This window comes from Ictidomys tridecemlineatus, chromosome 1 (assembly GCF_052094955.1).
Source record: "Ictidomys tridecemlineatus isolate mIctTri1 chromosome 1, mIctTri1.hap1, whole genome shotgun sequence".
Classification (NCBI taxonomy): domain Eukaryota; kingdom Metazoa; phylum Chordata; class Mammalia; order Rodentia; family Sciuridae; genus Ictidomys; species Ictidomys tridecemlineatus.
This window is the reverse complement of record NC_135477.1, coordinates 738,096-752,643: the sequence shown is the minus strand read 5'-3', so window position 1 is coordinate 752,643 and position 14,548 is coordinate 738,096. Positions and strand designations below refer to the sequence as shown.

Sequence of the window (14,548 nt, the reverse complement as noted above, 5' to 3'; positions counted from 1 at the left end):
TGGAGCCCTAAGCCCTGTGCCTGCCCAGGCAGGGCTGTGTCATTTTCAAAGAGCCAGGCACGAACGGGACCTGGGGTGCGCCTCGCCCATCCTCCTATTCAGACCAACACGCGGCCTTCAGAAGTGTCTTGCAGATCTGGCTAACACTGGTGCCCAGGCTCTTGCCCAAGTTCCACAGTGCTCAGAGGAATCACCCACCGCCAGTCACACCCAGCATCTGGAGAGTCGTGCCCGCAGCCCTGGAGGGGACAAGATAAACGGCCTAACAAGCGTTGGAGATCATCTCATCTTCATGGTCTGGCTAAACACGCCACGCTGCGAGCACTAAAAACAAACTACGTCCGCAGGATGGATGTGCCTGCGCCGGACGCAGCCCCCAAAATCCATCGCATCCTTCATCAACCACCGGTCTTGTACCCATCTGACAGAAATTTAATTCAAGCTGGCTCCTGAAAATAATTATTGTATTTTAAGAGTAGTAATCATTGGCCGGGACATGATTGAATGTGTCCATGCCTATTGACTTTTTCTATGATTTATAGCTTTGTTTAGTCGATATTCCCATCGAAATTGTATAATTAATTATAAGTGTGGCTGTCAGGGCCGCAGGATGGAGTGCCCTGGTGAGGATTTGGAGAGATTAAATTTTCCTTGGCTGTCCCAGGGCAGGGCTTGGGAATTTCCGAAGCACTTGGCCTGTTGGATGGAGATGTTTTCTGTGTGTTTAGCAGCCGCTGCGCTCCGAGGGCATTGATTTTCCGGGCTCTTTTTTCTTTATCAGCACAGTGTCTCTGCGGCAACGGTGGAATCCGTGCAGCTGGGCGGCTCCTGACAGATACGTGGGGCTAGCAGCCGCTTTGTCACTGTCCACACACGGGTGCTGCTTTCACGTCCTAATCAAGAAGAGTGTTTACGGTACACGTGAAATTGGTTATCATGTTTGTGAAAAATCTCAAAGAGATACAAGTCATCAGTTCAGCAGGAGTGCAGGGTAATTTCCCGTCAAACGGCTGGCACCTGATGCTTTATGCCGGTGGCAGCTGTAGCTTTAGTCCACCTCATCCCATGTGGGTGTGTGGGCCCAGAACCTTGGGCTGTCTCCATACTGGTCAAGCAGGGACCCCAGTGGGGACCCAGGTGGGGACACTGGGCCCACCTGCACCCACCCTCCACACAGTGCAGTTATGCACTGGTCTGTATGGCTGTCACCACTAGATACAAAGGTCCAGGAAGCCAGAGGTCATGTCTGGTTTGCTCATGGCCAGCAGGCACTCAGAGGGCACAGTTGTACAAATTCAGGACAGGTCTGTGTCAAGAGAAGGCTGCGAGTCCATCTGGGTGACCTAGGGGTGGTATCTCCCCCCAGGTTTTCCTTCATCATGGGGACAATGCAGGTATGGTGGCAGAGTGGGCATGTCAGCCTGCAGGGCAGAGGAAAGGGTCCCAGCCTCCCCTCCTGGGGTCTCATACCATCTAAGTAGCTAAAGATCCAGATTCATTCCAAACCATGTTTGTCTGCTTTTCTTTTTACACCCTCAAGAATTGTTTTCCTTAAAACAGGAAACATGGTAGAACAGTGGCCTCAGTGTGCTGGGTAGTACTTAGGGCCACCACTCCAGGCAGAGCAGCCACTGGCGAATCCCACGAAGTCCAGACAGGACAAGCTGGACTGTGCTCCCCGCATGGCTGGTGCCCCAGGCAGTCCGAGCCCCTCCTTCCTGCTCCCTGACTCGCCCTGACCGTGAGGCTGTGCGTACTGGAGCGTGTGAGGATGTCTGCATTAGTAGACGCTCTTCATGTGCATGTTCTGGTGCAGCTGTGTAGGGCATGCAGGTGATGCCCACATGGGTGTCCCCAGGCAGAGGCCAGAGAGGCTCTGCCCCTCCAGGAGCAGGCCCTGGCACACAGGAGCCCACAGGGAGTCTACACAGCTCTGTAGTCTCATGCTGGGGAGTCTTGGGTGGGTGAAGTGAAAGCTACCCCCCATAGGTTCAGGTACACATGTGCCCATGTGAACATTGATGTGAAGTCACTTCTCCCTTGCACGTGACCCCAGAGCTGGTTATGAGGACCTGCAAACCGTGACCTTGTCTACATATGGTGGTCTGATACAGAATGCAGAGCAAAGATGGTGAATGTAGTCAGTCTAGCTTGTACTTCCTTAGCCTAATCAGATATTTAGAAGCAAAACAAATGTGTATATGTGTGCATGTGTGTGTGAATATCTGCATGTGTGTCTGTGCCACGTGTGCATGAGTATGTGTATGCACATGTGTATATATACATTACACATGTTTTGCTCGTGTGTATCCTTGTGTGTGTGCTCGTGTGTGTCCTTGTGTTTGCACATGCGTATAGATGCATGTCTGTTGATGTTGACAGAACCCTGAGCCAACGTATTGTAAGGCGTGACTTTGGGGAGCTGGGCCGGACTGATGCTGGAGTGCTGGCTGGGTGGCTAGGGCTGGGTGGGCACTCCCCTAGCCCTGGCCCAGTGTCTTCCTCCTGTGTCTCGTGGGCAGGTGCGGATGAAAGCTGAGATGTGTCTGCAATTGGGGCTGGGCCGCCGGGTGCCGCCTTGTCATGAGGCCTGCCTGCTGTGTTGAGTCAGGGTGTGCTTCTCCTGAGTTGGAGGTTTGGGGTCCTGATCTTCCTGGCCCTGCTCAGACCCTTCCTCACATGTCCCTTAACGTGCCGTCCTGTATCAACAACATGCCCACGGGAGACCCAAATGCTGGAGCTGTAGTACCTGCTCAGAGACCCCACCCTAGGGACCCTGGCTGCTGGAGGCAGGGACGCCCCACCCCTGAGCAGCAGCATCACCTTGCAGAGAAACATCACTTTTTCTTCAGAGCCCCATGAGCTTGTGCTGGCCCAAGCTCCACCTCTGTGTACTCCTCTGTGTGTTCCTGGTCCGTGCGTACCTGCTGCTTCTCAGGGTTGTCTCCAACATAGAGTGAAGGCAGCCCAGGCCAACGCCCCTGAGGGCTGGACTCCATGCCATCTCTTCTGTGGACCAGACAGGTCCCTGCCGGCACTACAGACCAGTGTGCTAGGGATTCTAGGGTCACAGATAGGCCAGAGGAGCCAGAGCTGGGAGGGGATATCATGCCACACTACCTCCATGGGTCAAGGCTCCTTCTTGGGAAGAGAGCTCTCCAGATGCTCTACGCAGAACTGTGGGCCCACCATTGAGCAAAGGCTCACTCAAGGCCATCTCTGCTCACACAGGTGTGGCCAAGCCCCAGCTGCAAATCTCTGGAGATGCTGCAGGAGGCTCAACAGGTGGCCCATAGCACCCTGTGACCCTGAAGGTCCCAGCTGGGCTGGCTTTGCTCACAGGGGCAGCGGCAGGTTTCCTTGGAGGTGGCTTTTGGTCTGCACACTGTCAGCCTCCTCATGAGGCCTGAGCCTTTCTCTCCTACAGCTGCTTCCCAGAGGCCTGCAGTGGAGAATACTGACTGCCCACTAGCCCACCCCACCCCCCTACCGCAACCCTTGCTGACATCTTGAATGGCTCCCCCCAGGGTTTTCTTGCAGAGAACTGGGAGAGAGCTGGGGGGCTGCCTGGCCTGCACTAATCCCTGGAGTATAGCATCTGAGGTTCCAGAGGTGTCCTTCAAACCCCAAGAACAAGGAGAATTAAGAGTTCATGACAACTCCTCGTAAGAGGTGAAACTGAAGTGTGCGTTTAGAGCGCCTTGCTGGCTGTGTCCTCTCAGTGGGCGGAGTTTCTTGGAGGGCAGACCCTCATTCACAACAGTTGAAAATCTCAAAGGCAGAACGCGCAAAGATGAGCCCACAGTCCCAGAATGCAGAGCCCAGGAAGCACCCCACTGACCACACCCCACTGTGGTCAGGAGGTACAGCCACAGCCAGGGGGACCGGTGAGACGTTCGAGCAGTCAGATGACAGACGACGGTCATGTGGTAGTGTTCTCTTCTATCGTATGTTCTGTAAAATTGTTGAAAACATTAAAGAATCAGAAACCTAAGTACCCATCATGAAGAAAAGAACCAGCAGACCAGAAAACAGTGTCTAGGACATCGACACGAAGCCACAGCCCCCAAGATGAGCCCAGGGTGGAGGGCACAGCAGAGGGGAGGACTTAGGACCTGGACGCTGCATGGTGAGCAGCAGAGACACGGGAAGAGGGCCCAGTTCTCAACCAGCAGGACATCAGGTGGCTGTTTTCCAGAACTCTTCCAAGTCATACACCTTCAGGAAGCACAGTAAATCCTGAGCCAGAGCCATGAAAACTTCCCACGTAAGAATGAGGTCAGGCACTAAGTGTAAGGGGGGCTCCACAGGAGCTGAAGGAAGCACCAGGCCTCCTGGACGCAGCAGGCAGGAGCTCCAGAGCAGCGTTGTGGCTCAGCGCCAGCTGCCAGCTCTCCCTTCAGTGGTGCCGACCGGCTCCACGCATTTCCCCCAGGACTGAGAGAGGGCAAGAGGAAGAGGACAGGACATCCCGTGGCATGGAGGGACACCAGGCAGGGCAAGTGAGCAGGCGTGTGCAGTGATAGCATTCTTCAAGTATCCTGTCCAAGGAGTCGAGACTCCTGCCCCAACCGGCTGGGGGTCTCACAAGTTTGGCTGCATTCCTGAAAATCTCTGCAGTAAACGTAGGGGCAGAGAGGAGCCCAGAGCCCCACCTGTACTTTCCTCTCCAACAGCCAGTGTGTTGGCCAGGCATATCCTTTGGCCATGACCCTGTCTGAGACCCAGCCCTTTTCAAGGGCTCCCACCTCGGCCTTTTGGAAAAGGTGGCTCTGCTCTCAGGTTGGCAGGTGGCTGTGGAGCAAGCACATTTGCCCCTCTCATGATCACAGGGACCAAGACCGCCATGTCCGCAGCAGGCCAAAGCCAGCAGCCTCTTGGAATCCCATCCTCACCCAGCCCTGTGGCTGCTGCTGCAGTGCTAAGTGGAATGAGGGGCTTCCCCTGCAGCAGCCAGGGGCCCAGGCCACAGCCCCTGGTGTGTGATGGGGATCTCGGCTGTTTCTGTTTCTGGCTGCCAGTGAGGCCAGGCCAACCCTGCTGACCTGCGACGGTGATGCTGCAGCAAGCAGGCAGGGGGCTGGCACCAGTGCGAGGCGGCAGCCTGGCACACGGGTAATCACTGTGTACATGAGGCTGCTAATTGCACGTTCAGAGATGATGGATGAGGTGGCAGGAGGGAGGACACGGTATGGTTTCTGAGAGAGCCCCGTCACGATGCCATGGTCCCACACAGCTGTGGGGTGGGACGTGATTAATGAACAGTGTCCCAGAGGGTGAGCACAGTGACCACCAGAGATGTGACTCGTGGGAACCTGTTCCTTTGGGGGCAGATGTCCCCCCAGTGTTTGTCTCTGAAGCATCCTGAGAAAATAGAGCATTTTGTTGCCTCCTTTGTACAAAGAAATGAACATTTCTCTCCAGGCTGCTGCTAGAGTCTCTCTGGTGTGCAAACTTGGGGCCATTCTTCCAGTCCACTCTACACAGAGTTGATGTTGCTGGCTCTACAAGTTACCTCAGGCATTGGGTGCGATGGGAGCCGTGTCCTTTCTGTGAGAAAGTGTGGCATGCTCTGGAGAGGACTGCCCAGGCCCCAGCCCAGGGAGGAAGTGCTTGCCAGGGTGGCCTGCAAGGGTCTCGGACCAATAGAGCCGGTCAGCCTGAGCACTGTGGAGGACTCCTGTGGGTCTTGCTGGCAGTGTGGCCTGGCTGCCCTGGGTAGGGCAGGTATCCCAGCCACACACTAGCTACCATGCGTCAGGGAAGAAAACCCAAGTGACTGTTCTCTTCTTTGTCTTTTCTTTAGCTCTTGGAATTTGACAAAGAGTTGTCTGTCTTTAAGGACAGACTGTATGAACTGGACATCTCATTCCCCCCCAGGTAAGGACACTGCGCCTGCGGAAGGGGCCCGGTCACCTTTTTGCCTTCCTCAGGTTCATCTGTGTGAGCTGCACCTTTCCCAGCCTTTCTGTGGCCTCAAGAAAGAAAGGAGCTGGGAATGATAAAGAACTGCCCTGTCTTCATTTTTAAAAACATTTCCCAGTGTGCAAACTAAAGCCATGTCGTGTGTGCACGCCCGGGACTCGCAGGGTGGTGTGTGCTGGGTCTGTCTGGAACCTCAGGACCGTCAAGTGCAGCAGCTGGGGGTCTCAGGGTCTGTGTGCCTTTCAGGCAGGTGCCTTTCTCTGTGTTCTACTCTGACGTTTTTGAATCTACAACACTAACCAGTTTCCCCACACCAGCACAAGGACTCAGGGCTGTGGTGTGAAGAGAGGAATGAGTGGCAGAAAGTGGTTTATGAGGTGGCCAGCTCTGCAGCTCTTGCATGGGCCTCAGCACACCAGGTGTTCCCGAGGAGGGCACTCCCTGCCCATGGAGCCTCTCCTGCAGGATGCCCCTCTGGAAGCAGCATGCACAAAGGTGGTGGCTGAGGTCAGGTGCCTGCACCGTGCAGCCTCAATGGGCACCCCTCCCCTGCTTTCTCCTTTCTCAGGTCCAAGTTGACGCGCTCAGGACTAAGTGACAAGTGCCTGGGTGTGAGGAGGCTTCCTAGTGCACTTGGGGACCACACCTGCCTGGCACCTGTTCCATGCCCACTGGTTTACATGAGGCCAGCGGTCAGCTCTGAACCCTTGCCTCAGAATGAGCAGTTGCATGTTTCCATGTGCTTGACAGCAGGCAGCCTTTTACCCTGTCTACCCCCACCTCTGTGCCAGCTGTCAGGGGCTGGCCTGGACAGGCTTGAAGGGCAGCCATAGGTTTTATGTACTTTTATTTAATTTTTTTTTTATTTTGTAGATGGACAGTATACCTTTATTTTATTTATTTATTTTTATGTGGTGCTGAAATTGAACCCAGTGCGTCACACAGGCTAGGCAAGTGCTCTTGCTCTGCCACTGAGCCACAACCCCAGCACCAGCAGTAGGTTTTAAGAGGCAGACTTTTGCAACAAGAGGACAAGATTTGGAGCTGGGGACAAGCTCAATTGGTAGAGTGCTTGCCTCATATGCACAAGGCCCTGGGTCCAATCCCCAGCACACACACACAAAAAAAAATGGGAAAGAGGACAAGACTTGAGAGCTGCCTTGTTCACAGGGATGCTGGGGTGGGCTGTGTGCAGACAGCCGTGCCCCAGCCAGAGCGTGTGGGGTGTGAGCAGGTAGGATGGTAGGAGGTACGTCAGGGTTCTCTCAGCAGCAGAACCAGGAGAATGTAGATGGAGTGGTTAGATTGGCTCAGGGTCGGAGGCTGGAGAGCCCCGCAAGGCTGTCTGCAGGCTGCAGAGCTGGGAAACCAGCAGCTGCTCCGCCAAAGAAGCTGGAGCCTCCAAACAGGAGGGGCAGTGGTGACGCAGCCGAGGCGGAGGGCCTGGGAGCTCCCTGCAGAGTCTCTGGAGTGAGCCCAGGTCCAGGTGCTGAAGCCGCTGAGTCTGAGGTCCATGGTGGCAGCAGCCCCGAGACGCACCTGCTGGAGGAGAGTGGAGCTGGCACGCCCTTCCTCCTGCCCTCCGCGCAGGCTCCAGCCCACAGGATGGTGCTGGCTCCGTTCACCGCCCACGCTCCAGTCATCTCTGGAACACTCACGGGCACACCCAGATGTTTCAAAAAGCAATGACATTGGCAGTCATGTTTGACCATCACAAAGGGTAGCCCCCAAAGGTGTCTGTGTCCTTACTCCTGATCTGGATTGTTTTCTTGAGTTGCCAGAGGGACTTTGTAGAGGTGATTAAGAAGAGTGTCCTTAAAAGAGGGATAGTAGCTCAGATCACCCGGTGGGCCCAGTCTAGTAATGTGAGCCCTCAGAAGCAGAGTTCTGGCTGGAGGCCGAGATGGCAGGAAGCAAGCCAGGTTCACAGTCAGGAGGTGACTGAGTCTCTGTCAGCTTGGAAGAGGCAGACAGCCTTGAACTGAGGCACCAGCTTCAGGACCAGCAAGGAGAGGGCACCCATCTGCCAGCACCCTTCAGGGACTGGAGCTAACCCCGGCCCCTGGATAAAGCCAGGCTGATACCTTGGCTGATACCTTTGAGACACTGAGCTGAGCCCACCCAAACTTCCCACCCAGGAAGACTGAGCTGACCATTTGTTGTGCCTGTGTTCTGCATGTGCAGACTGTTGGAAGGCAGTGCAGGAGCCGAGTGGAGGGTCTGGAGCCCCACACTACTGTAGTGGCTGTGAGCTGTGCCCTCGTCGTCAGACCTGAGGCTCCCCAGCAAGTGCAGCTCACCTGTCTTCCGGGGTCATGGTAGTCCTCTCAGCAACACCAGAGTCTGCAGCCCCCTCACTCCCATCTGGTGGTGTGTGCTTTGCCCTGCAGCCAGGATCCTGCTGTGCCTGGCCACCTGCCCATGTTGCTCTCCTGCAGGATTAAGTACCACGGCCTTCAGTGAATAGACCCCTTTCTCCCCTACAGCTTGAATGGACAGCCCCACAGTCTCTGCTCGTCTTCTTTCCTTCCTAGCCTTCTGGCTTCACGGGGCACCCACTGCCCAGAAGCAGGCATGTGCCCTCACCCAGCTTCCTGCCCTACAGTCTTGCACACTTCGGGGAGTACACGTGTTGGCTCATTGGCTTAGTTACAAATGTTTTCCTTTAACCTGGAAATAGCACTGAGGTGTTCTGAGGCAGTGGGGTTAGGGAGAGGATGCTCCAGACCAAACCATTGACTTTCAAATGCCAGGGTCCACTTCACAGAAATACCTTGACCTCTCTGCTCAGTTACAGCACGCACCTGTGTGTGGGCCTCAACCAGAGGCTCCTGAGGGTGTCCCTGCCACCCAGGACACATTCAGTGTTCCCCCATTGCCATGGGTACATCTGATGGTCCTTCTTCACCCAGGATGCACCTGACATCTCCCCACTTCCCAGAATGCACCCACTGGCCCTTCTCCCATTGGTTCTACTGTGTTTTAAAACTCTGTGATCACTGAGTAGCATTCATGGGCCCCTGATGGGTGCCATGTCAGATCTGGGGAACCGTTTTTAGACTGGGGAAGTGGCATGAGCAAAAAGGGAGAGCTGGGAAGACCAAGGCAGTGGTTAGAGGTGCTGCTTTGTGCTCCATCCTACTCAGACATATCTCACGGCTGGCTTGCAGGTCAGTGGAACCCACACTTGGCACGTACCAGGACCCAGCACAAATAAATAAGTGAGGACAGATGTGTTCTCAGATGACAGTAATGCTAGCTGCAGCATGGTCAACTTGTGCAGGCAACCCCAGCACACCCAAATGTGCATGAGCAGCATGCATGTGCTCAGGAATAAGAATTCATGCAGATAAGTGTAGATGTGGTATGAATGAGATGTGTGCAGAGAATTGTGCAGATGGCTGTGCTATGTGCACGTGTTAGCATGTGCTCATGTGTGTGCAGCACATGGGTTTGCATGTGTGTGTCAGTGTTTTCACACATGCAAGATGTGTATGAGTGTGTGTATGTGGTTTTGAGTGTGTATACTTTGAGTGTACATGTGTACATGTGTGTGTACATGTGCACACAGATCGGTCATATGCATGTGTGTGCTCATAGGCCTATGTAGGCATGTATGCTAGGTGTTGGAAATTGCATGGGTGTGTTCATGAGTATGCATGAATGTGTGTGTATAATTGTGTGCATGTACAAGTGCAGGGCTTAGGCACACAGGATATGCATTCTGTGAGTGTACACATGTAAGTAGGCTTGTGTGCCTATGCATGCTTGTGCGTGTATGCTTGTTGATATGTTCATGGGTGCATGTACATGAGTGAGCATGGGTGGCTGTGTGTACATTTGTGTATGGTTGCCAGACAGAGCAGTCTTCCTGCTGGAGGTGGTTGAGGACTTCAGCCTGCACATACAGGATTTATTCTACTTGGAGTAGAGTGTAGAAGTCCGCCAAGATGCTGGCCTGGGAGAGCTGGGGGTGCAGACTTTCCCATAGCCTGGTCTGCCTGTTGCTTGCCACAAGGTGAGCACTATAATATGCAGGGACAGTTTCTGGGTGAGTTGGGAGGAACCTTTCTGGGAGGCATGGTGGTTGAGGTACCCTGTCCTCTTCATGAGCTCCTTCCTGCGCTGTGCTGCTGCTGGTGTCTCCTCACCAAGTGCACCCACACCAGTCTGCAGGAGGGCAGCAGTAGCTTGATTGCTATGCAGGGTGGGGCACTGTGGAAAGCCCCAGGATCACCTCAGGGCTGCACTGAAGGTGGAGGCCTGGGCCCACTACTTGGGTCTGAGGTCTGCTGCTAGACATGTGGCTACCTGGGATGCCCCCAGAGACCCTGTCGACTGTTCTCCCAACTCTAGGATACCCAGGGGTAGAGTGAGTCCACAGTGCCTGCAAGCAGCTGGCCACACTGCTCCTGGATAAGACACGTGGCATCCCAGAGCTGGTCCTTCTTCCATCTTAACAACAGGACGTGTTTGTGCCCAGTCATGCTGTGTGCCTTCCCAGTACCTTTTGGAAGGCTGTGAGGACTCTGAACTTGCAGCTTGCCCTGGTAAGAGGCAATGTCTGCCTTGGCCCATGAGAAGCAGCAGTGGGATGGCAGTGCTCAGAGGCTGGCCTCTGCCTGGCAGGTATGCCAGGCCAGCAGACCTCAGGGAGCCCTGCAGGCTCTTCTTGTGCATTCAGTTCTGGGTTTTCAGAACCTTTCCAGAATCTGTCTGGCTTTGCTCTTTCATTCAAGTAGCAAGTTGCAAACTCCTTGATCAGCTGGGCGTGTCTCATGTGGCCTCTTCCCACTGCTGTCCGGTCCCTGTTTTGTGGGAAGGACCTCCTCCCTGGTCAGCAGGAAGTCCACGATTGAGCCTAGCACCTGGTGGCCCCTGAAGATGTGTCCCCAGTGCGCTCCATAGCAGATGGTCTTTGTGATGGTGGTGACAGGCTCCTTCAGCAAGGGCCCTCGTGGCTGTTCCACTGTCCCCATGAGCTAGTGGGTCTGCATTCCTAAGGGACTGAGCCTCACCAAACCACTTAACTTAGAAGGTGTTTGTGACCAGGTACTGCGAAGCCCTCCACCTTCACTGTTTCCCACTGAAGCTGGTGTCCTAGCACTTTTTCTTAGATGACCACAAGCCTGATGGCTGCAGGCAGCTGGCCCAATCCAGGCTGCTGCTGCCTCTACCAAAAGGAACCTTCTGGAGCCCTCACCTGCCCTTGAGATGCAGGGACCTTGAGATGCCCCGGTGCAGGCCTCTGTGCCCTGTCTTTACATGGCTGTAAGTGCCTTGGGGACTGCTGTGCCCTGGCACACCAGCCCTGCCCTCCCCAGTGTGCATGGAAGCAGCTGCACTGGTGAAGGACGCACCCCAGGGCCAGCTGGTTGGTGCCGGCAGAGGCAGGACCCTTGCACATGTTCTTTGCTGGGTCCCAGGACAGACCGAGGGGTCCTGTGTCCCCAGCAGGCCTAGATGCTCGCACTTGCAAGCCCAGATCCAGCACGTTTCCACTTGTGAGTTGTGCAAGGGGTCTTTGTGTTGGTTGATGACTCATTTTCAGCTCTGCTGATGTGAACACTGCCTGTGTTAAAGATGAGGTATCTGCCATAGTTATTGCTTTGGCAAACAGCAAAGAGTAGCCAAGTATTTGTAGGTGTCCTTAGAAGGTAGAGCAATGGATCTTACCATGTATTAAACAGAAAAACCACGTCCCACTGAAATAAAAGTTTGAGATGAGACTTGATTCTCCACTTCTGTTGGTGGTGGGTCTGTGTAAGCTGCAGGATGCTTCCATCCTAGTCTAGAGTGCTAAGGAACAGGTGTCTGTACCAGGCTGGGCTGAGCTGCCTCAGCAAAATAGGTTGGTGCTGGCTGGCCACGCCTCAGGTCCACGCTGGCATGGCGGGCTGTGCACCACCATGACCCATGATCTCTCACTGCCTGCTTCCAGCTCCTGGGCCACCACTCTGCGACAGGTGCTAGGCTGCACCGTCAGCAGGTGGCCCTGATCACTGCTTGGGGAGAGCTGCAGTTCTGTGGGCCTGGATCCCTACGCGGCTCAAAGTGTCAGGGACCCCAAGGAGTTTTTGTCTCTGCTGATAGTTTCCATAATTTTTAAATATTCATTTATTCATTTTAAAATAACAATAATAAACTCTTAGATTTCTATAAACATATTTTTATAACTTTTAATAAAATGTAATTGTTTTCCAAACAAAAGGAGAAGATGAGAAGGGTGGTGGTAGTTCAGATTCAGTCTGTCGTCTGACTGGAAGGCGACCAGCGGGGCAGAGCTGGAGCAGAAAGGAGCGTCCTGACCCTCCCAGGCTGTGGCTGTTCTCTGCTTCTAACTGGGAAGCGGATTGCCTAGAGCCTTACTGCACCCAAGCCACCCAGGTGCCTGGCTCTGTTGAGGGGAGCCTCTGCCCATGGGAGGGTCCTGTGGAAGTAAGTGCTGGCCCAGCGGGCAAGTGACGGATGTCCACATGGCCCCCTGGCGGAGCCCAGGGCGCCTTCTTCAGGAGGGACACCGAGTCTCATCAGAAGAGTCTTCAGGACGGGATGCTGTCCAACTCATAGGCAGATACATTTTCCCAAGTTCTAGATTTTTCTCAAAAACTTGAGTTTTGTCATTGGCAGCAAATGCTGTCAGTGCTTCTGAGAGGCAGGCTCACCTCATCTTGTCCCTTCTCAAGAGGATGGCTGCCAGTCGCCCATCTGAGGAGCCCCACTCGTCTGCCAGTCTGCAGGAGCAGCTGCAGAGGTGGGAGCTCAGGGAGAGCAGGCCTTGGTCCAGCTGGCTCTGGGTGCTCGTGGCCTGCTGGCCGCCCCGCTCAGCCCAGCACTCTGCATTGTGGCCTAGGCCTCTCCGTGCAGTAGCCACACTGGGAAGCAGCCAGTTGTCTTGGCCGTGCTGTGAGGCTTGCTAACCTCTTTGCCTTCTGAGCCCTGGAAGGTCCCCGAGATCCCCAGAGACCCACATGCCAAACGCCAAGAACAGCCCCAAATGAAGCAAGCGGAAAGCACCCAGTGCATGTGTGCTGGGTGCTGAAGCAGAGGCCCTCTCAGCAGGACCACGCCGCGTCAGCTGCACAGACGGGGCCCAGCAGCCCCGTGTGCCCTTCCCGGCAGCCGGAGCCCAGGGTTAGCGTGCATTGGACACCCCTTGTACAAGCACAGCTTGTCTCACAATTCCACACTGGAGCAGGCCGTTCACAGAGGAAATGGGAAATGCGCACCTGCGCCTCCCCGTCAGAACTTCCCAGAGCGCGTCAAGTGGGGAGAGGTCAGCGCCTAACTGTGAGGAAGGAATGTCTTTAACGAACAGACCACAGAATAGGATCAGGCTCTGACGTTTGAGTGACACAGGCTGAGGCCCTGGATGGCCAGCAGAGGTGGCCTCTCCTGGAGCACCTACTTTTATTAAGGGCTGCCAGGGCCAGGATGTGGTGCCCCACTGCCTGCAGGTCTCTGCTGGGGTCATGGCAGCAAGGTGAGCCTTCCTGCCACCATCCAGGCCAGGAGCAAGGACGTCCTCCAGCTGATAGAGCCCTGGCTGGATGCAGGCTGAGAGTGTGAGTGGTGTGTGGAAGGCCCAGCCCACAGCCTGGCCTCCCGGAGGGTGTGTGCAGCCTCTGCTGTCTGTGGCTCCTCCCCCTGGTTTAGCGTTGCCTCCAGTCTTGCTGCTCAGTCTCTGCCCTCCATCTCAGCCTCTGTCCAGGCGTCTCCATGGCAGCTGGCGACTGTGCGGTAGGAGACTGCACCACCCTGTCACTGTGACTCCAGGCCTCGTTCTCCCTGTAATGAGCTCAATTGTCCCCTGCTTGGTACTCCTGAGGTAGCTGTGTCTAGGTGTTCACCAGGTGAGAGCTAGAGGAAAGGGTGCCTTCCCAGGGTCAGCAGCCTCACAGCCGCCTGCGGACTGTGGTTCAGGCGCAGGGAGCCCCGAGGCCCTGTGCTCAGCACGCATGCCTGTGCTCGCCCGGGCGTTGTGGCCACAGAGCCATGGCAACACTATCCAGCCCAGCCACCCAGGCCTCCGCCCAGCCACAAGCAAACAACCTGCCGGCATAAGAGCTGCTGCCCACATCCTGCGGGAGCACGAGGGGCAAGGAGGAAGGAGGCCGGGTGGCTGGGAGCACAGGTGGGCGATTGTTAATTTTATCACCACTGCAATTAATTATGACGATCATTCCCGGAGCTATATGGGGCCAAGATAGGGCAGTGTGTCCTGCCTCCCGCGGTGCAGGTTTGCATCCAGATAAGTCTGGGGGCATAGCACCACCTGCAACAGCCCCTCAGCAGACAGGCCTTGCTCGTCCCGCCCAGGTATCGGCTTTGCAGTGTGAGTGGAGCAGGACCTGAGACCCTGGTGTCCACACTGGCCTCCCAGGCCCACCTGGGACCAGAACCTCCATGTTCACTCTTTGGGCATCAGGATGCACCCCACAGTGAGGGCCAGGACAGCCCTTCAACCTGGGCCTCTCCCTTGGCAGCCAGGATCTGTCCTGAGATCCAAAGGAACCAGAGCACAAGGGGCACCAGGGTCCTGGTGCAGCTGGGTTGGGCTGCACAGGGAATCGGTGCTGCCATTCCTGGCTGTTCTGTGACCAGCACGGAACCCAGTGTGTCC

The 14,548-nt window shown here is 55.3% G+C and overlaps 1 protein-coding gene across 4 annotated transcripts in view; it reads left to right on the top strand.

Moving 5' to 3' along the window:
* The window catches only part of Inpp5a (inositol polyphosphate-5-phosphatase A), a 174,248-nt gene that overhangs the window by 152,657 nt on the left and 7,043 nt on the right, over positions 1-14,548 (top strand). For all 4 annotated transcript variants that reach the window (XM_078023874.1, XM_078023871.1, XM_078023864.1 and 1 more), the window contains one exon: positions 5,807-5,880. In XM_078023874.1, coding sequence (XP_077880000.1) covers positions 5,807-5,880 — 74 coding nt within the window. The remainder of the gene's footprint in view (positions 1-5,806; positions 5,881-14,548) is intronic.